Source organism: Carassius auratus, chromosome 14 (assembly GCF_003368295.1).
Source record: "Carassius auratus strain Wakin chromosome 14, ASM336829v1, whole genome shotgun sequence".
Lineage (NCBI taxonomy): Eukaryota > Metazoa > Chordata > Actinopteri > Cypriniformes > Cyprinidae > Carassius > Carassius auratus.
The window spans coordinates 13385962-13410677 of record NC_039256.1 but is presented as its reverse complement, the minus strand read 5'-3'; the positions used below and the strand labels follow the sequence as shown (position 1 = coordinate 13410677).

The following is a 24716-nucleotide window of genomic DNA, read 5'->3' as shown; positions in this document are numbered from 1 at the left end:
TTGCCTGGTCTGATGAGTCTCGATTTCTTGAGACATTCAGATGGTAGAATCAGAATTTGGTGTAAACAGAATGAGAACATGGATCCATCATGCCTTGTTACCACTGTGCAGGCTGGTAGTGGGGGTGTAATGGTGTGGGGGATGTTTTCTTGGCACACTTTAGGCCCCTTAGTGCCGACTGTGCATCGTTTAAATGCCACGGCCTACCTGAGCATTGTTTCTGACCATGTCCATCCCTTTATGATCACCATGTACCCATCCTCTGATGGCTACTTCCAGCAGGTTAATGCACCATGTCACAAAGCTTGAATCAATTCAAATTGGTTTCTTGAACATGACAATAAGTTCACTGTACTAAAATGGCCCCCTCAGTCACCAGATATCAACCCAACAGAGCATCTTTGGGATGTGGTGGAATGGGAGCTTATGTATAGTGCATAAGTAGGCATAAATATGTAAAGGGCATAAATTTACCAGTTTAGCCAATTATAATATCAGTTATAAGATCTATAAAGTAAGATTTTGCTTTAAACTTACTTTTTATTATTATTTGAGGATAATTTTCATTGACTAAAGTTGTTCATGTTTACAATGCGAAACCATGACACTGGGTTGCTACATTTAGGATTGACTAACTTATCATTTAGGTCACTTATGAATCAGACCACAAATCTGTAGATGCCCGTTTTTCTGTAGAAAAAAAGTTCCTTCTTGTTGCTAATGGAAACAAAGACACTATCGTTCTGTCAGGGCAGTTCAGAGATCTTAAACACTGACGTCTCATCGATCGCCTCCACATACTTCAGCACGATCCACATGTGCACTTTAGCCCACACGCACTCGGCGTGCTGAAACACACACACAGTCCGATCCCACACACACTTCACAGCGGGGCAGACCAGAGAGCGTTCAGAAGCACTCAGTGAACTGTGGTCTGCCTCATCTGAAGTGTATGTGTTTGTTTATTTCGGTCAAGTTGCTCTGGACTGTAATGAAGCGGTCATTCATTTTCTTTGTGTGCTGTCTCTCTCTCTTTCCCCTATAGAATACAGTTGATAAATTGATTAAAAAGACAAACTTGGCTCTTCTGGTTGGCACCAACAGCTGGAGGGACCAGTTCATCGAGGCCATCACAGTCAGCGCTGGTGAGTATTTCAGTTTTTGAGGAACATTGGGAGGGCTGATTTAGTGATTCATTAAAGAAAAGAACATCTCGCTCCAGATGATAATCACTCATAAGTGCCTGCAAGGGTTTTTCATTATTATTGTTGTCATAAAATTCATTTTAGGTTAAATAACTAATATTTAGCACTTTGTTTTCGATAGGGTTATTAGGGGTGTCCGATCCTGCTCCTGGGGGGCCACCTTCCTCTAGAGATCAGCCTGCTCTTTTACACCTGCCTGGAAGTTTCTAGTAATCCTACAGAGTTTGATTAACTGGTTCAAGTGTGTTTATTAAGGTTTAAAGCTAAGCGCTGCTGGAAAGTGGCCTTCCAGGAGCAGGATAAGACATCCCTGGGTTATATAGATTGCATCAAATGTTGCAATTATTGTTTCAATTTGAAATTTCAAAAGCATGGAACTCCCTGCTGTAATGCGCCCCCTGGTGGCTGCTGTTTTACAAAAGAAATTCAGCTTTACAGCCTCACCTCTCTCAGACAATTAGGGCTGCGCAAAGGAGTCTTTATTCTCTGTGTAAAGGAGAGAAAGAAGGTAGATGGAGGGGGAGAAAGAGAAAAATGAGAGAGGGAATTTTTTTCAGTTTGTTTTCTCTGAAGTAATTAGCACTCGCAGCATGAACTCAGAGAGACTGATGATCATAGAGGCTGCTGCTCCCGAAGTGTATGTGTGTGTGTGTGTGTGTGTGTGTGTGTGTTTGTGTGGATCAGCTGTTGGTGACTTAGTGATTCACACTTGAACACCTTTCAGTGTGCCAATTTGTGCTCTGGGGCAAAGCAAGGTTAAAAGCCTTTGTGTTTGTGTGTGTGTGTGTGTGTGTGTGTGTTGCTGCTGTCTGCTGTCAGAACTGACCTGTAATCACCAGTGCAAAGCTGCTAGGCATAGACTTCTGTCGGACCAAGTCTGTTCATACAGCATCTACAGTAGTTATGTTGGTTGTTTTCAAAATAGCTTTATTTCATATAATGAAAATATATAAATATAGGTAGAGGAATTTAAAGGGATATTCCACACATAAATGTAATTCTGTCATAATTTACGCACCATCTTGTCATTCCATACCCATATTACTAATATCTGAAGTATCTGATTGAAGTAGGAATTTTTCTTTTCAATGAATCAGGTGGATGATTCAGTAGTCTTTGCCTCTGCTACACCTCTCAAATCTCATTCAGATTCAGATTTACTTAGATTTGTTGTGTCAAACTATATCGGGCCAAGTTCTCAGTAATGGTAAATGTCATTGGTTCTTGTATGTCTTTTAAAAATCACAGTGTTCCAAATTTCAGTATGTGCATTTTCGAATCATGTGAATAAGATTTGGGTGCACAAATCATTTGTTTGTCATTTTTTGGACCTTGGCAGCCCCTGGCCACCATCCGGCTTCATTGTGGAAAAAATCAGTGTGAACATCCTGCATTAATCATTGCCAACACTGACAGATAACAAATGGAAAACTGGTTTATATATTTTTTTTATCTAATGCCACTGAGTACAGAACAGAGATTTCTCCATGACTTTTTATCAGGACATGCAGACACACACATATACGCAAATGTACACAGAAAGGGACAAAGAAGCGGAAAAGGTCTGCAGCTAATGGCAGTAAATTGAAGAGTTTAAAGTATAAAAGCTTTGCTAAATGTCAGACTCTGCAGCACAGCGAGATGATTTATATCGAAAGATAAGGAGAGAGTAAACACAACATGAGCACGAGCGTGTGGGCGTTTACTTATCTATAGATGGACATGAAATTCCCCCCAGAAGTTAGCTACAGGTGGCACAAACCAAATGATCTTCGAGGGTTAAGATAATTGTTGTTATTATATAAAAATCCTTTCAGTAATTTAAATAAAGGTGAAATAAAATGCAATCTAAATATCAGATAAAAAACTGAAAACACACAGACTTATATATGACCAAAAAAAAGTCAATAACAAAATTACAAATTATTAAAATTTAAATTAAAATTAAATCTGAAAATGTAAAAATTAAAGCTACAATTCAGAATATTAATATAGTATAATTATATAGAAATAATACTAATATCATTATTTAAAAATTTTATTTAAAAAAAGTCTATGGTATGTTTTCATTTAGGGGAAAATCATTGCCAAATATGAGCTGTCTGTAGAAACTATGTTTAGATTTATATAAAACATTATCTTACACAACTTTGCAAGTCAATTGATCTTATTTAAAGGTTTTTTTTATTTATTTATTACATTGTCAATGATATTACGGTGACTGTGGTCTGAAAGCAAACTGATGGTGTTTTATGAGGCGTTTACTCCCTTCAGACACACCGATGGACAGTACATAAAGCATCACTTTGACCTTCTCTGTTCTTTAGCACAGATGTGTGTGTATTTACACACACACACATGCTGCAGTGACAGCAGACATCATCGTGACCTTCACATGCTCTTGGGATGTGATGAAACACACATATACACTCTTGTAGACATTTCTGTTTGAATCTTTAAAAGCTATTTTTTTTGTGTGTGTGTATTTTTAATGATCAGTGTGTGTGTGTTCTAGCCTAAGCGTCTACATTATCAATAATCCTTTTAATCACAGTGTGCAGTCAGGTTTTTGTCTGTGAACAGAATTAATGTCTTAGCGGAACTAAATCCACCGACTTGAATATGTTTGCTCTCAGCTGCTGCTGTGAATATGTGAGATTTCTGAACATCCTGTAGCATCTAATCACACTTTAAAGGAACAGCCTCACCTGTCAGAGAGCACTGTGTGGGCGTCTGGAAGCTGCTCTCTTTATGCACTCAAGGAAACGCAGCACCATCAGAATATCAAACAGATTACAATCTTCCTGAACACACACACATGCACGCTGTGTGCTACAAAATATATATTTTTTATGTTTTCTGCAGAAAAGTGTTGCCTGGTCTGTGCAAAACCCACTGCTACAATGATGTTTTTTTGTAGGAAGCTGCCAGGTTGCTGCAGTGTGGTTGCTGGGATTTTCTGGCTAGTTCTGAGTGATTTTTAGAGATATTCCTCTGCAGTTGCAATAGTGTTTTGGTGGGTTGCTGTGGTATTCTAGGTTGTTCCCAGGTGGTTGCTAGATTGTTATGGATGGTTGCCAGGCAGTTTCTTACTAGCCCAAGTGAAAACTGGCCACTCTGGTCCCTAGAAATGGGTCGGTCCCTGCTTTTGCTTGTTTTATTGCCTGCCATGTGAACATTGTAGGTCAGTTTGCTTAGAAAAGTAGCAAATTTAAGATAAATAACACTCTTTTTTGGAAGTCTGATGAATAAGCAACTTTGCAACTACATGTCAACTATTAGAATATTAGTAGACAGCCTGATTACTATACAGATATTCTACTAACGTTAAGTACCTCATGTCAACTTATTGTACTAACCAAACAGGCGATTTTTATGATTTTCACTCCCCTTTGATGGCCTCCAGTATATTTTGTATATACAAAAAAAAATAAAGGGCAGAGCCTCTGCATAAAAAAATCTAGCTTAAAGCATTCTTTTTTTTTTTATCAACACTTGAATATAGGTAAGTTTCATAAAAATGTCTGATTTTGAGCAAAACCTTGAGAAAATCGATTGCTTCCATCAATACCTCCAATCTTGCACAGACATATATCACTTCCTGGATCAACATTTTACTCTGTACTCTGTGAAGTTATGCAGTTTTCATTTAAATGCTGTCTGTTGCTGATGATCACATTATTTTTCATATGCATCTGTTTACATAAGAGATCGCTCGTTTCTCCGTCCTGTTCATGTGTGTGTTTTTTTTTCGGAATTTTTGTACTCATTCATAATAGCGCCCCCAAGTGTATAACAGTGAAAACATGAAAAGCTGTAAAAACTTTTTAATGGCGTGGAAAGAGTTAATATTCTGCTAACAGTCTAATGAAAGTTAGTTGACATGTAGTTGCAAAGTTAATTATAGTTAGTAGAATATCCAAGTGGATCATCAAAATAAAGTTTAACCTTGAGATATCATTCATTTCCATATAGCATTAATGATACAGTACAAGTCAGTACTTGAAGGTTTATTATCCTTCTATAAGGTCATATTGAATTATTTCTCATTATTTTCCTGCAGGTGAGGACGATGATGATGAAGAATGTGGAGAGGAGAAGCTTCCCTCCTGCTTTGATTACGTCATGCATTTCCTCACTGTCTTCTGGAAAGTTCTCTTTGCCTTTGTCCCACCCACCGACTACTGGAACGGATGGGCATGTTTCGTGGTGTCGATCATTATGATTGGCGTCCTGACGGCTTTCATCGGAGACCTGGCCTCACACTTCGGCTGCACCGTCGGACTCAAAGACTCCGTCACAGCAGTGGTGTTTGTGGCGCTGGGAACTTCAGTCCCAGGTGAGAGAGAGAGTGGGTTACATAAAAAACATATGTGTCTCTGATTTCTGTGTTTCAGACACCCATGTTTGTATTTACATACAGTAATTTATCATAAAATGAGGATGTGCAAACATTAGTGTGTGTTTGTGTGTGTGTGTGTGTGTGTGCTGGGCTATGATTATTATATATCATATAATTATGCAGAGTAATGCTGCTTGCTACATTGCACCTCCATATATTACTTTCATTGGTCCTGATAACTGTTATTTAAAACAGGAGACACACACACATACTGCTATGAACACACACAAACACACACACACAGCCGTTAAAGAGACTGGGTCTGCTGGAAGAGCAGTGCATGTTCACCATGTTTAGTATTCCAGACACACAGGACGGCTCATAGAGAAAACGCTGAGAGGGCAGAAAGCAAAAGCATTCCCATCTCCCTCTCTAATGCTGCCCCTTTCCCGCTTTACCTCACTCACACCATTTATTTTATTTTCATCCTCTATTTCTCGCTCTTTTGATCTTCTCATCTCACTGTAGAAAATCATTTTCTTGAATTTCTGTCTTGCTTGCAAAAGCCATCATAGTGTACATGGATAATGTCAAGCACACACAAGGACATCATTTTCTTAATTAGTATATGTGTGTGTGTGTGTGTGTGTGTGTGTGTGGGTGTGTGTTGTTGTTTTTTTTTTTTTTTTTTTTTTTTTTTTACATTCTCAAAAGGACAGTTTACCCCTGAAAAATGATATTATTGTCATTATTAATTCACTCTCATGTCAGTCCAAACCTGTGTGACTTTCTTTACTCTGTGGAACAAAAGAATATTCTTCGAATAACGTTGTTTACCCATATACAATAAAAGTCAGTGAGTCCAAAACAAAAATTTACTCCCCTAACATTTATTATATGGAAACAAATAATATATTTGTGTTTAACAGAATAAAAAGTCATGAAGATATGAAACAACATGAGGTTGAGTATATTGTGACAGAACAACATTTTTTGGGCAAACTATCTTTTTAAGAAAAAAGGATACATTTCCTTCAGAAAATCTTTTTTTTATTTTTATTAATTAAATATTGATTGAGTAGCACAGTTTGTGTAAAAGCTAATTTTGAAGAACTTCCGCAAACAGTGTCCCATTTTTCATATTTATTTAAATCACTTTTAGCATTTCATAACTCTATTTTATAATAAATGTCTATATTGTTCTGTTCTGGTAACAAATCCATTTCTCTGCATTTATGCAAAACTATTTGTGGAAGTTAGATGTGGTGCAGTATACCAGTATTGATGATAACTGTGAAATTTAAGAAATAAAAAATTTAATATCATGTTATAGGGTTTCCGCAATTTACTTGTATTGGCAATAAGCATGGCATTTAAAAAATTAAATAGGCCTGTCATCAAACAGGATGTCATGTTAATACTGTAATAATAATGTTGGATTCATTTTTCAAAGGTAATTGTGTAGTGAAAATCTAATGTCCTGACAGCCTTATTGGAAGTATTACTGTTTAGAGAAGTGCTGTAGTGTTTTTTTTTTTGTTTTAGAACAAAATTACATCCAAGCGGCTTTTATCTCAGTGGGCCTTCAGTCACATTGTACCATGTCAGCTAAAAATAATTTACATTTTACATTATCTGCTAAAATCACTTTGCTAACTTTTTACCAGTTTACATCTGTGTGTGTGTCTGGTTCAAATGCCAAAAACATTGGGGCACTTACACATTTAACTATTTACCGGTCAAAAATCAAAGTCAATAAAAGGGTAAATGAAGCCAACTTTAAAAACCATTCTAGTGAAAGGTTTAAGACCATATCCATTGATTGTTTTTCTGCTGTTTCTGCACAGTTTGACAAAATGACAAATGCTGCCCGTTGCAAACTGAACAGGGAGTTATTGAGCAGTTAGTGAATGTGTCAGTCTGCATTGAGAGATGATAGCTGTACTGAGAAAACAACTGAACTTCCCAATCGCCAAGCGAGTGGCCAGAAACCAGGCGAAGGAAATGTACACTGACTGATAAAGGCAGCTTTCCACCAATGCTTTTTTAAAAGCCCCTGTTATGCCATTTTTAAGGTTCCTAATATTGTTTCAGGAAGCTCCTAAAACAGGTTTACATGCATGCATTTTCTCAAAATATACATTTAATTTCACTATGGGATTCAAATTCCTGACGACTCATTTAGGTGATTCAGAGTTGATTCTTTTTTATATACAGTTTTGTTCAAAATAATAGCAGTACAATGTGACTAACCAGAATAATCAAGGTTTTTAGTATATTTTTTATTGCTACGTGGCAAACAAGTTACCAGTAGGTTCAGTAGATTGTCAGAAAACAAACAAGACCCAGCATTCATGATATGCACGCTCTTAAGGCTGTGCAATTGGGCAATTAGTTGAAAGGGGTGTGTTCAAAAAAATAGCAGTGTCTACCTTTGACTGTACAAACTCAAAACTATTTTGTACAAACATTTTTTTTTTCTGGGATTTAGCAATCCTGTGAATCACTAAACTAATATTTAGTTGTATGACCACAGTTTTTTAAAACTGCTTGACATCTGTGTGGCATGGAGTCAACCAACTTGTGGCACCTCTCAGCTGTTATTCCACTCCATGATTCTTTAACAACATTCCACAATTCATTCACATTTCTTGGTTTTGCTTCAGAAACAGCATTTTTGATATCACCCCACAAGTTCTCAATTGGATTAAGGTCTGGAGATTGGGCTGGCCACTCCATAACATTAATTTTGTTGGTTTGGAACCAAGACTTTGCCCGTTTACTAGTGTGTTTTGGGTCATTGTCTTGTTGAAACAACCATTTCAAGGGCATGTCCTCTTCAGCATAGGGCAACATGACCTCTTCAAGTATTTTAACATATGCAAACTGATCCATGATCCCTGGTATGCGATAAATAGGCCCAACACCATAGTAGGAGAAACATGCCCATATCATGATGCTTGCACCTCCATGCTTCACTGTCTTCACTGTGTACTGTGGCTTGAATTCAGAGTTTGGGGGTCGTCTCACAAACTGCCTGTGGCCCTTGGACCCAAAAAGAACAATTTTACTCTCATCAGTCCACAAAATGTTCCTCCATTTCTCTTTAGGCCAGTTGATGTGTTCTTTGGCAAATTGTAACCTCTTCTGCACATGCCTTTTTTTAACAGAGGGACTTTGCGGGGGATTCTTGAAAATAGATTAGCTTCACACAGACGTCTTCTAACTGTCACAGTACTTACAGGTAACTCCAGACTGTCTTTGATCATCCTGGAGGTGATCATTGGCTGAGCCTTTGCCATTCTGGTTATTCTTCTATCCATTTTGATGGTTGTCTTCCGTTTTCTTCCACGTCTCTCTGGTTTTGCTCTCCATTTTAAGGCATTGGAGATCATTTTAGCTGAACAGCCTATCATTTTTTGCACCTCTATATAGGTTTTCCCCTCTCTAATCAACTTTTTAATCAAAGTACGCTGTTCTTCTGAACAATGTCTTGAACGACCCATTTTCCTCAGCTTTCAAATGCATGTTCAACAAGTGTTGGCTTCATCCTTAAATAGGGGCCACCTGATTCACCTGTTTCTTCACAAAATTGATGACCTCAGTGATTGAATGCCACACTGCTATTTTTTTGAACACACCCCTTTCAACTAATTCAACTAATTGCCCAATTGCACAGCCTTAAGAGCGTGCATATCATGAATGCTGGGTCTCATTTGTTTTCTGAGAATCTACTGAACCTACTGGTAACTTGTTTGCCACGTAGCAATAAAAAAATATACGAAAAACCTTGATTATTCTGGTTAGTCACATTGTACTGCTATTATTTTGAACAATACTGTATATATTTGAATATTATATTCAATATTCAAAATGGCATAATAGGGGCACTTTAAACAGAATACTAAGCCTTTAGATTCCGAATAAACTCTTTTTTTTAAACTATTTTATTTGCTCACTTCATTTCAAATGGAAATGGCTTTGATGACTGACATGCATCTTTTAAAAGAAGATATAAAAGGTTAATTATAATAATTTTTCTCTGTCTAATGTTATCTAGTATTTATACAAATGCTGTTTGGCTGAGCCACAGAGACGTTTGTAGTTGTTAAAATACTTCAAATGTGTGGTCTTTTTTTTTTTTTTTTTACAAATTTGTGTCCATGTGCAAACATAAGCAGTTTGAGGTTTATAACAGTTTCAAAGTCTGTAACTGTCTGGAACACTGATCGGTTTAACTCTGTAATGATTAACTGCTCCCGAGCGTCTTTCTGGGATGAAGCTTTTCATCACCATGACACCCACATTAGCAGCAGTTGTCGTCCGCACGCTGCCAGGCTCTTTGGCAGGACTTTACACCAGACTGGGTGTTAGTTGAGGCTTAACTGAGAATTTCCATAGTAATGCCATGGAAACGGCTCCATCCATGCTGTTGTTTACTGCAACATAACAGGACAGTGATGAACAACGAGAAGGAAAATGTTATTTTACACTAAACCCAGCTTTGACTGCGTAATGCTGAGTCTTTGAGATGTTACTGAGTCCATTTTGGTCTCTTAAGCCTTTAAATGGCTGATGTTGCTCTCAGATACTTTGTCTGATTTGCCGGGAAAGTTTCTAACCTTCACTCTTCGACAGATGTTGAGTGCTGCTGTCATGTCGCGCTGGAATTACCATAATTACGAGATAACAACTTTGAGCTATTCACATCCTTGGACTCAAAAATTATACATTTATGTGGGACCATAATTGTTAATTTCAGAAAAATGCCTCATGATGATGTTAAAACAACTCCTTAAGGTCTTGAAGTAAAAGCAACACTACATTTCATTATGTATAATAAAATGGCATATTAATTGTATTTTAAAATTAGTTTCTTCTGCTCACTGAAGCTGTATTAATTTGTTCAAAAATACAGTTTAAAAGAAAATTGCAAAACATTATTATTACTATTTAAAATAACCCCTTTTCGTTTTTATTAAATATATTCTGAGTCACATGATCCTTCAGAAATCATTCTAATATGCTGATTTGATGCTGAAGTCTTGAACATTTGCTGCTTAATATTTTGGGGGAAACCAAAATGTTTTTAAGAAAGCATGATAGTATACATTATTATCTTCTTTTGTTTTTTTTTTTTTTTTTTTTGGTTTGATGGAATGTTGAGTGACAAACTATTTTTGGATATTTTTTTCACTCGAGAGACACTGCAGGAACACGAACATGTAAATATGAATGTGTGAATGTTTAAGTGTATATATCCACAGGGTAGCGAGACCTTTAAATCAGGATAATGGCTCTGTGTGACCACAGGCAGCAAAGAGTATTATCAACATATCCAGAGCAGTTCAGCAGGGTTATGTGTTCTACTATTATATATATACAGTATTGTTCAAAATAATAGCAGTACAATGTGACTAACCAGAATAATCAAGGTTTTTCGTATATTTTTTTATTGCTACGTGGCAAACAAGTTACCAGTAGGTTCAGTAGATTCTCAGAAAACAAATGAGACCCAGCATTCATGATATGCACGCTCTTAAGGCTGTGCAATTGGGCAATTAGTTGAATTAGTTGAAAGGGGTGTGTTCAAAAAAATAGCAGTGTGGCATTCAATCACTGAGGTCATCAATTTTGTGAAGAAACAGGTGAATCAGGTGGCCCCTATTTAAGGATGAAGCCAACACTTGTTGAACATGCATTTGAAAGCTGAGGAAAATGGGTCGTTCAAGACATTGTTCAGAAGAACAGCGTACTTTGATTAAAAAGTTGATTAGAGAGGGGAAAACCTATATAGAGGTGCAAAAAATGATAGGCTGTTCAGCTAAAATGATCTCCAATGCCTTAAAATGGAGAGCAAAACCAGAGAGACGTGGAAGAAAACGGAAGACAACCATCAAAATGGATAGAAGAATAACCAGAATGGCAAAGGCTCAGCCAATGATCACCTCCAGGATGATCAAAGACAGTCTGGAGTTACCTGTAAGTACTGTGACAGTTAGAAGACGTCTGTGTGAAGCTAATCTATTTTCAAGAATCCCCCGCAAAGTCCCTCTGTTAAAAAAAGGCATGTGCAGAAGAGGTTACAATTTGCCAAAGAACACATCAACTGGCCTAAAGAGAAATGGAGGAACATTTTGTGGACTGATGAGAGTAAAATTGTTCTTTTTGGGTCCAAGGGCCACAGGCAGTTTGTGAGACGACCCCCAAACTCTGAATTCAAGCCACAGTACACAGTGAAGACAGTGAAGCATGGAGGTGCAAGCATCATGATATGGGCATGTTTCTCCTACTATGGTGTTGGGCCTATTTATCGCATACCAGGGATCATGGATCAGTTTGCATATGTTAAAATACTTGAAGAGGTCATGTTGCCCTATGCTGAAGAGGACATGCCCTTGAAATGGTTGTTTCAACAAGACAATGACCCAAAACACACTAGTAAACGGGCAAAGTCTTGGTTCCAAACCAACAAAATTAATGTTATGGAGTGGCCAGCCCAATCTCCAGACCTTAATCCAATTGAGAACTTGTGGGGTGATATCAAAAATGCTGTTTCTGAAGCAAAACCAAGAAATGTGAATGAATTGTGGAATGTTGTTAAAGAATCATGGAGTGGAATAACAGCTGAGAGGTGCCACAAGTTGGTTGACTCCATGCCACACAGATGTCAAGCAGTTTTAAAAAACTGTGGTCATACAACTAAATATTAGTTTAGTGATTCACAGGATTGCTAAATCCCAGGAAAAAAAAATGTTTGTACTAAATAGTTTTGAGTTTGTACAGTCAAAGGTAGACACTGCTATTTTTTTGAACACACCCCTTTCAACTAATTGCCCAATTGCACAGCCTTAAGAGCGTGCATATCATGAATGCTGGGTCTTGTTTGTTTTCTGACAATCTACTGAACCTACTGGTAACTTGTTTGCCACGTAGCAATAAAAAATATACTAAAAACCTTGATTATTCTGGTTAGTCACATTGTACTGCTATTATTTTGAACAAAACTGTATATAGTACAAACGAAAAAGAGAGAGGAATATTAAAAAGACAGAGAGGTATAAAGAGTTAGAAAGGGAGTGTATGTGCATCTAGGATTATTTTGAGGTCTTTCCAGACAGAAGGCACAATCAGCATCCTCATGGTTTCTCAGCCTCTGCAGTAGATCACCCTGTAAGCATGCAGCCGTCCCTTAGAAACCACACTCTTTAAACAGCAGACAGCCCTTTGATTTCATCTCAAATCAGAGGTTAACCAGGCTGTTATTACAAAATTACATCCTCACCAAAAAAGGAGAAACAAGCGAGAGAGAGAGAGAGAGAAGCTGAGTACTGTGTGCATATGTGTACTCCGCGCACACACAAAAAAAAAATATGAGTTTTCTTTTATTTTTTCTACTATTATTTTTGTTTTATTTTATGGGGAGAAAAAAATGACTGTTTTAATTATTTGTTCATTTAAGTTACTTGATGTTAATTTCATATTTTTTAATTCCTTCTTTTCAGAAAATATATCTTGATTTTTTTTTTCATTCTTGTTTTAAGCATAAACCTCACAAAATGTTGTTACATTTATGCATTTTTGTTACGTTAATGCTTTTTGTAATACATTTTAAAAACTTTATTTATTTTACAAGTATAATGTGCAAGTTACATGATTAAACTGTCATAATATTTATGAAACATTGATAGAATATTTCTGAAATATTGCTTGATAAACTTCCTCAGATACACTTAGTCACTCATCTATGTATTCTAGTTACATTAATGCTCTCTATGATTTATGGTTTACTTAGTTGTCCTTTTGGGGCAAAAATTGTCCTCAGAAATGTTCAAAATCTTTCGAAATCAAGTAAAATAAATAAATGCATGCATATTTTTCATTCATTTTAAGAGATTTTATTTGTTTGTTTGTTTATTTATTTTCCCTTATTTTTTAAAGTTCCTACTTTTATTAATCTACCGGAATTACTCATGATAACTATTGACAGAAGTGTTTTACTTTACTAACACCTCTCTTTCTCCTAACTCTATCTCGTTTCTTCCTCTCAGACACCTTTGCCAGTAAAGTGGCAGCGATACAGGATCAGTACGCTGACGCGTCCATTGGAAACGTGACAGGCAGCAACGCCGTGAACGTCTTCTTGGGCATCGGAGTGGCCTGGTCCATCGCCGCCATCTACCACAACTCAAAGGGCCACGATTTCAAGGTGGACCCGGGTAGCCTGGCCTTCTCTGTCACTCTCTTCACCATTTTCGCCTTTATCTGCGTGGCAGTGCTCATGTACCGTCGCCGGCCCGACATCGGCGGCGAGCTGGGGGGTCCGCGGACTGCTAAAGTGCTGACCACCATGCTTTTCGTCAGCCTCTGGCTCCTCTACATCCTGTTCTCCTCTCTGGAGGCTTACTGCCACATCAAGGGCTTCTAAACACACATACAAGCGCTCACACATGCATACACACGCAAAAGAACTACACACCTTCACACAGTGACACACACATCATACATTCTGTGGAAAACACGCAAAGACTAAAGGGAAAAGACTAAAGACTGCAGAGGAAGGCAACAGCGGAGGACTCGGTTTCGGGTTCATGTGGATAATCGTTTTCCGCAGACCATCGGCCTGTTCTTCTGTTCTCTCAACACACCACTCCTTCATCCTCTTCTTCTTCTGTTTGTTGTGTGACTGCATCTGATTGGACGGGGTGTGACCACAGTGTTCAAACATCAAATCTAGACTATGAAAAGCTACTGTTGCTACCTTTAACTAATGTAGTTGTGCTTTTTTTAACCTAAACCAGTATAAATGCCAAGTGGGACTGTGGAATCTGTAAGCTCCCTTCATAGTGCCATAGAACTCTGGATAATGTGGCTTTGTGTTATAGGTTTGTCATCTTAATGTTGACCGAGCGGTACTGTAATTTTACTTGGGTGATTTTTCAGACACATTACTTTATGTGTCTACAAATAATGTAATCGGAGCGGTCCTAACTGAAAGGGGTCAACTTTTGCCGTTCGGCTCGGACATCCTCCTAAACCGCTTTTGTTGTTCTTGAGCAGCTTCTAGTTCCCGTGAAGGCCAGTTTTTATCCTGCTCTTGCACTGGTGCAGTTCATTCCAGTTCAGAAAGAGAATAACAATTAGGAGAGTGCAGAACGCCAGCTCTAATCTCTGAAGCTTTAGAGACCAGAGGTGCACTAGTGCAAGACTTTGATTTAAAAGCCTTGATCTGACACTCTCAAAGATCATAAAGTGCTATTGAAGAACTCGGGTTAAGGAACATCCTGAATTTTCGAACATAAATATACCGCAGTTGATTACTGATTTGATTATTAATTTATGCAATCGATGGGCCGTGTGTGAGGTCAGTCTAGTGAAGATAATCCAGCATGTGACATGCTTTTGCCAACATCACATTGAGAGTTTACAATTATGACTGTTACTTTCTGTCCAAACCCACATTCGTACATTTACACACACATAATTTCAACATTTTGGTCTCCGACACAATTTACAGTCTTACACATGCAAGCATGTATAATTGGTAGACTTTTGCTTGATAAACTTGCTCATACAGATATAGTCAGTCACTCATCTATGTGGCGTTTACGAGGGCACGCTTTCCCTCCAACCCTGCTGAGATTGCTTCTTTGTACTGTGTAGATTCGCTGCTTATGGAGCTGTAAGGTAAAGCTCATAGAGTAGTCACGGTTTTAGACGTAGGTCGATTTTAAAAGCAGAAATTGTAGAACTAATCTGAATTTGACTCTTAATACCTTTAGTATAGCATGGTTTAACACAAACAAACTGGGGAAAAAAAAAACATTTTGAAAATGCAATTGCAGGATTTTGAGCACAGTAGTTCGGATGTAGTTATTTTGGATCTATTGTGTAGTTTGCGACAAATTTGCCAAAGGGAAAATCTTTCTAATGGAGAACTGTAGTGTGCCACAAAGCCCCTGAACTGGGCTTTCTATTTCAAAACGTACGTTTTTTTACCCACACCAAAAATATCCATGCAAGGATAAAGAGGACATGGTGACATTTCTTATAGGTGTTTGTACTGAAAGGATCCAGCCTAAAGCTCTTTTACTGCATCTGAAGACCTTTTCTTGTAATGAAAGCGTGCTTTTAAAGGGGTTCTGTGTTGGGGTTTGTAGTTTCAGTTGCTTGATTTTGAAAGAGAAGAAACATTTAGCTTGAACAGCAGTTTATTCTTTCTTTTTTGTTGTGTTGGTTTTATTTTGGCTTTACATTTTTAATGAAAGGAAAGTATATTGTACCAGCTCCAGGGCATTTCTGTAGGAAAACTTTGATGATTACCTTTAATCGCTGATGAAGATGATCCGCTGTTGATTGCTCATTCTAAGATACACAAGAAAGACACTACAAACAAAGAAGGAAAAAACCAACAATAATAAAAAAAGACTTTTTCCTGAAGCTTATTATATATTTAACCAATAAACAAGCAGATGGAGGTGAAGTGAAGTTGGTGAAACCATGTGAATTACAGCCATACTAAGTTTTGCTGAGAAGACTTTCGCGGCTTGCTAGCCGTCAAACCAACCGACCGCAGGTGCGCCTCTCCGTACGGGGCGTTCAAACTGTACATGGTCGCTACGGTTTATACTGTATATGTATTTGCTTTAGCAGAGCAGGGAACAGCAATTGTGCGTCTGTGCTCTATAAATCAGGGCGTGGCTGCATTGGAACCGCCCCCCTGTGGAACCTAACCCCTCCCCTTACCCCGCCCCCTTGTTTGCCTTGTCCATATTCGGAACGTTAATGTGCTTCGTGTTGTCAATGCATGGATGCTAACCTGTCTGTATATAGTACGCAGAACCACCTTCATTAATGTAGTCGACAGAGGTTTGAAAGCTGTAGAGATTTTCAGACTTTTGTTTCGTTTGCTCGTTCGTTTGAGTTCCCTGTCCGTAAGTTTCATTTAAATGTGTTTTCTTTACTTGCACATGTATATTAAAAAGGCAGTATCTGTCGTTTGGTGCAGGAGCACATGTCCGAACGAAGGAAGCAGTATATCAAGGCCCTTTGCTTGGCTGTTGCGATAGTTGTATTATTTAACAGTATGAAATATTTGATCACTGAAGCGTTTAGGTGTGTATGTATATACTGTACAGTAGAATGGAGAAAGAGTCAGCACTCTGCCATTATCACAGAGAGAGTGCAACATATTTATTTAAGACTTCTGAATGACAAATATTGCCTTTTGGATTGATTGTTGCATAGAGCTTGTTTTGTCCTAGTTTCTTCGTTGAGCAGTGTGTGCGCGCGAGTGTGTGTTTTTGTGTTCGTTTGGTGGGTCTGGAGCAGCCTGTGATATTTGTAAGAATTAAAGGAACATATAATCCGTTATTTATCTGCTCCGAGTCTGTAAACCATCTGGGAAATGTCTGTAAAACATTAGGAGAATGTGTGTGAAGCGTCAGGGTTGTGTATGTCTTACATTCCTAAACCTCCTCTCTCTTCCTCACTGCTCAGATGGACTCTAGTCTTTCAGGGGTTTAATACTAATATTTGATAATATAATTTCCTCCTCCTCCTCACTCTATCCCTCTCTCTCTCTCTCTCTCTCTCTCTCTCTCATCCAAGGCCTCACTAGCATCTTGCATTAATGTGTCCAGTGAAATTCTGTAGGCTGGATGTTGTAAACAATCGTGGTGTACAGTATATGTGTAAAGATGTTCCTGGTATTCCTGAACAGTGCGTGTATGTGTGTAAATGACTACATTTCACTTATTTTTAGTGTATAAATTTAGAGCATGTATAAAGGTTTGCATAATCACTTATACTGCAGAGAATATTGATCTTAACTAGTCATTTTGTCTTGTTTTCTTGTAAGAAATACCTAAGAACCTATCAACCAAGATAGATTTATGTAAGATATTTAGACTTGTTTTCAAAGAATACATTTCGAATACATCTCATCTTGTTGTTGTTTCAAGCTTAAATCTAACAATTTAATGAGCTTAATGCTTAAAAACGAGGTGAAAATTAAATATTAAGTAATAAAAGAGAATATTTTGCAGGAAAACAAGACAAAACACTCTCATGCCAAAGCAGGATTGAATGTATTGTATGTAACGTAATAGCTGGTCTAAATGAAGGCTGTAAGTTTTATTATCTTATCTGTCTTGTACAGATCGAGCAAATCATTGTGTGTGTTTGATCGCTGTAAGCTAACGCTGATAGTCATGTTAATGCAAGTGTGTGTGGCCTTGTGGCATAGTGTGTCTTACTCGGTCCTCTTGTCATGGGCTTATTAAAGCTGACTCTATTTTTCTCCCCTCTCTCTCTTATCTCTTCTTTCTCTCTTGCATTTTTTGCTTTATGTCACGCTGTGTTTTGTTCGTTAGGTTGTTTTAATTTCAATCTGAATAATTAAATATAAGACTGTTTTGTTTTTGTTTTGATTTGTTTTTTTGTTGCACTCAATCTAATAAGATGGACGTCCACTAACTGTGATTGCTCCCTTAGTACACCTCTACACAGGAAATAAAGTTTGGGATATCCTGTTTAGAGCCAAGTGGCTGCATTGTCTCTTTTTGTGATTGTGGTTCTGAATATGCACACACACACACACACACACACACGTTACTGATGTCCAGCAGACAGAAGGTGTCATCTTTAATGGTGTTGTGCAAACTGGCAAGATGCATCGGTTGTGTTCTTTTTTTACAGTACGTGTACTTACATGTACTTATAGTGTACTTACAGTGTATTTATCTAAGAAAGTTCTGGTAATACAAGGTAACTACATGGGCTAAGGTTAGGTTTAGGGGTAGGTTTAGGATTAGTACCTAGTTATTACATAGTTATTGTAATTACTATAATAAGTACATAGTATGTACATGAGGAACAGGACTATAAAATAAAGTGCTACCGATGCATCATTTAAGGTAGTTACTAACAAATATTAATTAACTACATGATTTAAAGGTGCTCTCAGTTTTTGAATTTTTTTGATGATCATGACTTTATATGTAGCCATATTTACGTCTGCAAAATTTAGCAGGCGAAATTGAATAATTTCACAAATCCATGCTGTTATGCTTGAGGGAGGAAAAGTCACGCAGAAAAGCGATTAGCTTGTGACCGTTGTGCTTCATGCATCACTACTGACAACGGGCAATGGACCGTTTTTCTAAAATATTACAACTAGCTCACCAAGCAGTTATATCAGCAACATTTTTAACTGGATGAAAAATGACTGCGTGTGCATTTAAGAGGACAATATAAATATATCTAGAAATCAAGATGATGCAATAGATCATTTATCCGACAGAAACACATTTTGGTGATGGCATAACAGAAATTATGGTCAAAAATATAGCAACCCATTTAGCTTCAAAAAAACAGATGCAAGGTTTAAAATGATTCAGAGAATCATTTGATCAGTCTTATTAACAAAAAACATATTAAGAAACCAATTTGCTAAAATGAGCCTGACTTCTCATTGCTACATGTGATAAAGAGAACTGATCTATTTGACAGCTGTAACTATAAATTATCTCTATTGTCATAATTATATAAATATGTACCTTGAATGAACTGTCGCTTTTCAGTATCCAAGACATTGTAAATAGGTGAGTTTGAACGTGATGTAGAGTGTGTGCCTGTCTCACAAAATAAACTTCACATTCAATAACTGCTTAAATATTTTTTTTGCCTCCTGTTATTCTCTCAGTTGTAAAAGGGGTCAAGCAGCTGAGTTAGTTAGAAGTGACGCAGAAGCACAGTCACAGAGGCCTGTGGGCCTTTTCCAATGCCCACGCTCGCGGTCTACGGCATCTTGAGAGTGCATGGACAAAACAGGAAGTACGCAAGACCATCCCTGGTCTGAACAGCTCAGTGCTTTTAAAATCAACACTAATGCCACTTCAGGGCTAAGTGTGTTATTCATCATGTTGAGGAGTTCTGATCCCCCAAAACTGAGAGATTATTTTAATTAGGTATCAAATAATTTGTATTAAAATGTAAAGTGTTGCACATTTTATTACTATGGAGATGGGTATGCGTATTTTCTAAAACGTTTGCAACTGCTTTTTCTCATTTAATAAGTAGCACCACAAATTAATTGCTGTTCACAGGTACTACAGAACAGAAATGTAGAAGTTTATTTTGAAGTGTAAAGTATTATATGTACAAAATGTGCAAATAAAGCTCTGTAAAACATTACTTGCATGTTTACACTATGTTGTGTGCTCCATTGGTTAAACTAACGCCCAATTGAACATTTAAAATACAGGAAATACATCATTTAAGGAAACAAGAAAGCCCCCATCATTTCTCCCACAAGTTTCACAACATGCTAATGTTTACGTCAAACATGACAGTGGCCAGAAGTGATGGGTCATAGTCATGACCTGGCTGGATTATATTTGTAAAGTTCTCTGTGTTCAGTTCATCTGAAGAAAGTAAATCACATGAGGCTTGAGGGTGAGAAATTAATTATTTTTGGGTGGATTGTCCTTCTAAGAAGGTAGTGCAGGGCAGGCATTTGACACTTGGGAGTGAGAATGCTTTGATTAACCTATTCATGCTCATTGTAACTTCCGATTTTTAATACTGCGAATGCGAAGAACATATTATTATTTTTTTTTAAAGGACATTTACTCACCTTAATGTTTTACAATGTTTTTTTTCTCTCTTTTTTTTTTTTGGTCACACTTTTATTGTTTGTGAAGGAGCAAGTGCCAAATATTATCAAAACATCTAATTTTATCTTCCACATGAGGTCCTACAGTTTCGAACTACATGAAGGCGAGTAAAGGAAACAAGCTATAAAGTAGGACTCATCCAAATCTCGCATATATTAAAACATATAAATTATAAGGGTTGGTCAGTGTTCGTTGTATTGAAAATATTAACAGGTTGACTAATACTCACATACAGGTTTTATTATTTTACATGTATAATATCTTAAAGTTTCCACTAAGAAAAAAGTCCATCACAGGGAAGAAAACAGCAATGAAAGAACACTGCAACCAAATTGTCACTTCAATCCATAACTGAGACGCAAGATGGCGGTTTAAGCGCGGTTGTGGTTTGAGTTACCTGGATGAGCTGTGTAATACAGGAGCCCGAAATCTCATGCTGTCTAGCACTATATTTGATTTGAAACCTTCTTTGTGATCATTAAAATTACAGAGCATGAATGTACTAGGTAGCATGAATGAGATTTGGACATACTACAAATACAACTACATCCCTAAAAAAAGGATGTCAAATCACCTACCACTCAGTTGTGTAATTTCAAAATTTTGAGCACTGAGCTCATTAAATTTCATCATTAAATTCAAGACAAAAAGCACCTGTATTTGAAAGCCCCCGAGGCTGTGCGCTGGGTTTCCATCAGCTTCAGCTGGTGTGAAATGCACTGCAGTGTAACATATGTGACAGAAGGGCAGATTAAAGACTGTAGAACTTCATATTAGTCACATAGATTCATCCATCATCCAGCACACACAAGTGTCAGCTGAGTTTCTGCTCTTATGTTTCAGAATCTGTATGTAGTGTTTTAGTGATTTAGGCCAAATGCTGCTGTATGAGAGGCAGAATATTCCCAAAATTCACCACACGCACACATCCACAAAGTCTGCCTCAATGCTTTTCATTAAAGTTTAAAATGATGAAAATTATGTCAGAATCAAACATAATCAGCTGTTTTCAGACCAAAATGTTCTTTATAAAAGAGCATCTGCCAGCTAGCAGAAACATCATTTTATTATATTCAATCTCTTTTTTTCTCTCATTTTCTCTTGTTATTTTTTTTCTCTCCACATTTCTCTCATCTTACAGCTTTAAAGAGCTTTCACTCTATTATTTGGCATTTGAATGAATCAGCAGAGATGATGTTGAATAATATCACAAGCCATTCAGTATTGTGTTATGCTTGGATGTGTGCATTTCTAAACAAATATCATTCAGATAGGACGTCTTGGACTGCATAAAGAGTCTTTAAATGTCACATAAATGGCAGAGCAGGGGTCCCTGAGCCCTTAAGAGAGTGTGTGTGTGTGTGTGTGTGTGTGTGTGTGTGTGTGTGTGTGTGTGTGTGTGTGCGCGTGTGTGTGTGTGTGTGTGTGAACCACACAATGTTAGAGGGCCAGCCACAGTGATTTAGCAGCAAAGACGACACATACACTCAAACAAAATGCTAATCCTGAATAGTTTAAAGCATTCTGGCCTTAAAACAAAATAGCAATGTTTTAATGTTTTATGCTATGTTGTTATTTTCTTAAGCAGTTGTTATTTAGGAGAGGAGTATCCATTATTTTTTAAGAGTTATTGGATGAGGTTGTCCTTTTCTGGGCAATTATTCAGCTTGTTACGGAGACTTTTATGCAGTCTGTGGAGGCACCTCAAAGGAATTTTAACTGCAAATGGAAGTAAGAGAAACTAAGTGTCCTTATCCACTTATGCTAATAACAACAACTTTTATTTCATTCCAGAGGATATCTCAGCTCTGAGCATGTCTGAAACTATTTGGAAATGCAGAAGCTTCTTATGACACTCTCAAAACCATCTCTAAATAGAATTATTTTCTAAATGTTTAATTGACCAATAATTGTTTCCTTGCATCCCACAAAGAGGCATCAAGCAATTTACTTACAGTTTATTTGTTGTGGGGAGACACCATTCCCAATTATGGTTCAGTTCTTTGTTTAGGTGACTATAAGACATAACTGGGGAAAAAAAGACCACTGCAAGTGTAAGATTTCTGGTGAGGATGTATATTTTGTGTACCATGTAAGTTTAATAACTCATTTTTTGTTGGGAGAAAGTTTTGATAACCATGAGACAAAACAACTTCATCATCAACTTCATCATTAGCATAATTGTATTATTACCATCCATTACATCATCTTACAATATCACAGATGTAACACCACAAACTTTGATTTCAAATAAACTTTATCCACCCAATCCTTCTTTTGTAATGAATTAGACACTGAAAAAAAAAAACAGCAATCAACCGCAATTCTCTATTTATTTAGTACATTGAATTCATTTATACAATTTGATGTGTGATTTACTGTTATGGTCAAGATGTCTTGTGCTTATATAGATACTCTGCAGTAACTCTCTCCCACTCTCATTATTCAGTGAATAAAAAATATTAAGAAAACACACATGAATAAGGCATGATTGGAGACAGTAATTAGCCCTGCTGGGGTGCTAAATTTCATTACCACAAGATTAACAGTAGCCACCCGTTTTCATTTAGGTTGCCCCTCTTCTCGAGCCCTCTGTTGTTTAACGGACCATATCAGGAATGAAAACTGCCCATTGCAAGGCTGTATTTCACACCATGGCCTGTCATTTTAAACAATGGAGCATTTAGTACATAGCGAGCAGCTAATTATTCTGGTTGCCGCTTTCCAAGAAGTGTATTAATGTTCTCTTTCTATATCTAATACTTCACCTAAATGAAGTGAAGCCAACATTAACGGAATAATAAAATGAGCTTGAAGACAATCAGGAACCTATTACTCATTGATGCTGAGATCCTTTTTAACCACAAAATGTGGTCATTCTTTCACTATTCTGTATATAGATCACTTGCATCCTGTTCTATCACTGTTCTTTAAGTAGAACACTACTGTACTTGGTCACTATCAGTAAATGGAACGCTTTTGTGTTCTATAATTATTCTACAAATGGAGCACTATTCTGTCACACCATGTCTATGAGCGGCGCGACAAAAGTCAATAGAACCTATTATAATCAGAGATTCTTTCAACATTAAATGTACTGTCACCGACAGTAAAGTGATGGTCCATTCAATTTCTGACAAACGGCAGCGCTACATCTGACAGGAAGGATAACGGGAATTGCAACAGTCACTTTGGCACATCCAGTTTAGACAACCTGAAGATGTTATGGTGCGATGTGGTCGTGCACGGTGTAGACATAGTGTCACTATTCAGCAAATAGAACACATAACAATCTGCCACTAATTTATAGATAGAACCCAATTCTGTCACTATTCTACACTACTGTGCTCTATCAATGTTTACCACATAGAACACTATTCTACTTTGTCACTGTTCTGTAATGTCACTGTTCTGTAGGTAGAACACTCATTTTTTTATATACTCTGTAACTGTTTCACTTTTTCTTTTTCTTTTTCTTTTTCTTTTTCTAGACTGTGTGCTTACAGCGACCTCCAGTGGTGACATTCTGAAATACACACACACACACACACACACACACACACACACACACTAGTATTTAAACTGGGAGTTTATTTTTCCAACCGCTATCTTATAACCTTCATAATGGGAAATGGGGTTATTTTCAATAGTATATGTTATTTTTAGTAATACGCCCAGCAAGTTAATGTAGGTTGCGACTGACATCATAGCTGACTGGTCACTTTTAGATAACTATATATTTTAATTTCCTCTAAAATAATGTTAGTTTGTGAAATAATAAATGACATTACACATTTTATAGACTACTTTTTGATTTTAAATTACTTTTCATCCGAACCATTTATCACACTGATTTAAAAAGGATAATCGTGTACCATATTGATTTAAAAATGCAAAGAAAAAGAAAATACATGGAACAAAATTAATCGTTATTAACAACATAAAGTGCATTAAATATTGCATTACGTCAAGGTTTACCGAATAGGGTTTGTGAAGGAACTTCAAAGGGGGTTTGTGAGTTTAATGAAAAGCCTATAGTTCATTAAAATCATAAAAAATGTACAATTAAAATAAATAATTTTAAAATAATATTTATCAAAATAAAACACTTGCTAAAACATATTTGACATATTTAATTTGTTTACCTGCATGTCATGTTAAGTGATAATCTAATGTGTTACAACATAAAGTTGTAACACATTAGATTAAAATCATTAAAATCTCAGTGGTAGTTCAAGAAGACTATTGGGAGGAAGGTTTTGCTGATTAAAAAAAAAACTTACATTAACGCATGGTTAGTAGATAACTACTGTGACAGATTTGTGACAATTTAAATAAACATCAATGTTTTTCTATAGCAATTTTATATTAATTTTTTAAATGTTGAGGTAACACTTCTTAAAACTTAAATGATTTCTTCAAATCCAGTGATCAAATAACTGTGTGTGACTAGTGACTTTGTATGAATGTCCAAAAAAAAAAAAAAATTCC

The 24716-nt window shown here is 36.9% G+C and overlaps 1 protein-coding gene across 3 annotated transcripts in view; it reads left to right on the top strand.

The window, feature by feature from the left end:
* LOC113113701 (sodium/calcium exchanger 1-like) overlaps positions 1-17851 on the top strand; it is a 90126-nt gene extending 72275 nt beyond the window's left edge. For all 3 annotated transcript variants that reach the window (XM_026280119.1, XM_026280117.1, XM_026280120.1), the window contains exons 5-7: positions 1046-1145; positions 5269-5544; positions 13599-17851. In XM_026280119.1, coding sequence (XP_026135904.1) covers positions 1046-1145; positions 5269-5544; positions 13599-13975 — 753 coding nt within the window. In that variant the 3' untranslated portion in view covers positions 13976-17851. The remainder of the gene's footprint in view (positions 1-1045; positions 1146-5268; positions 5545-13598) is intronic.
* Positions 17852-24716: the final 6865 nt, after the last annotated feature.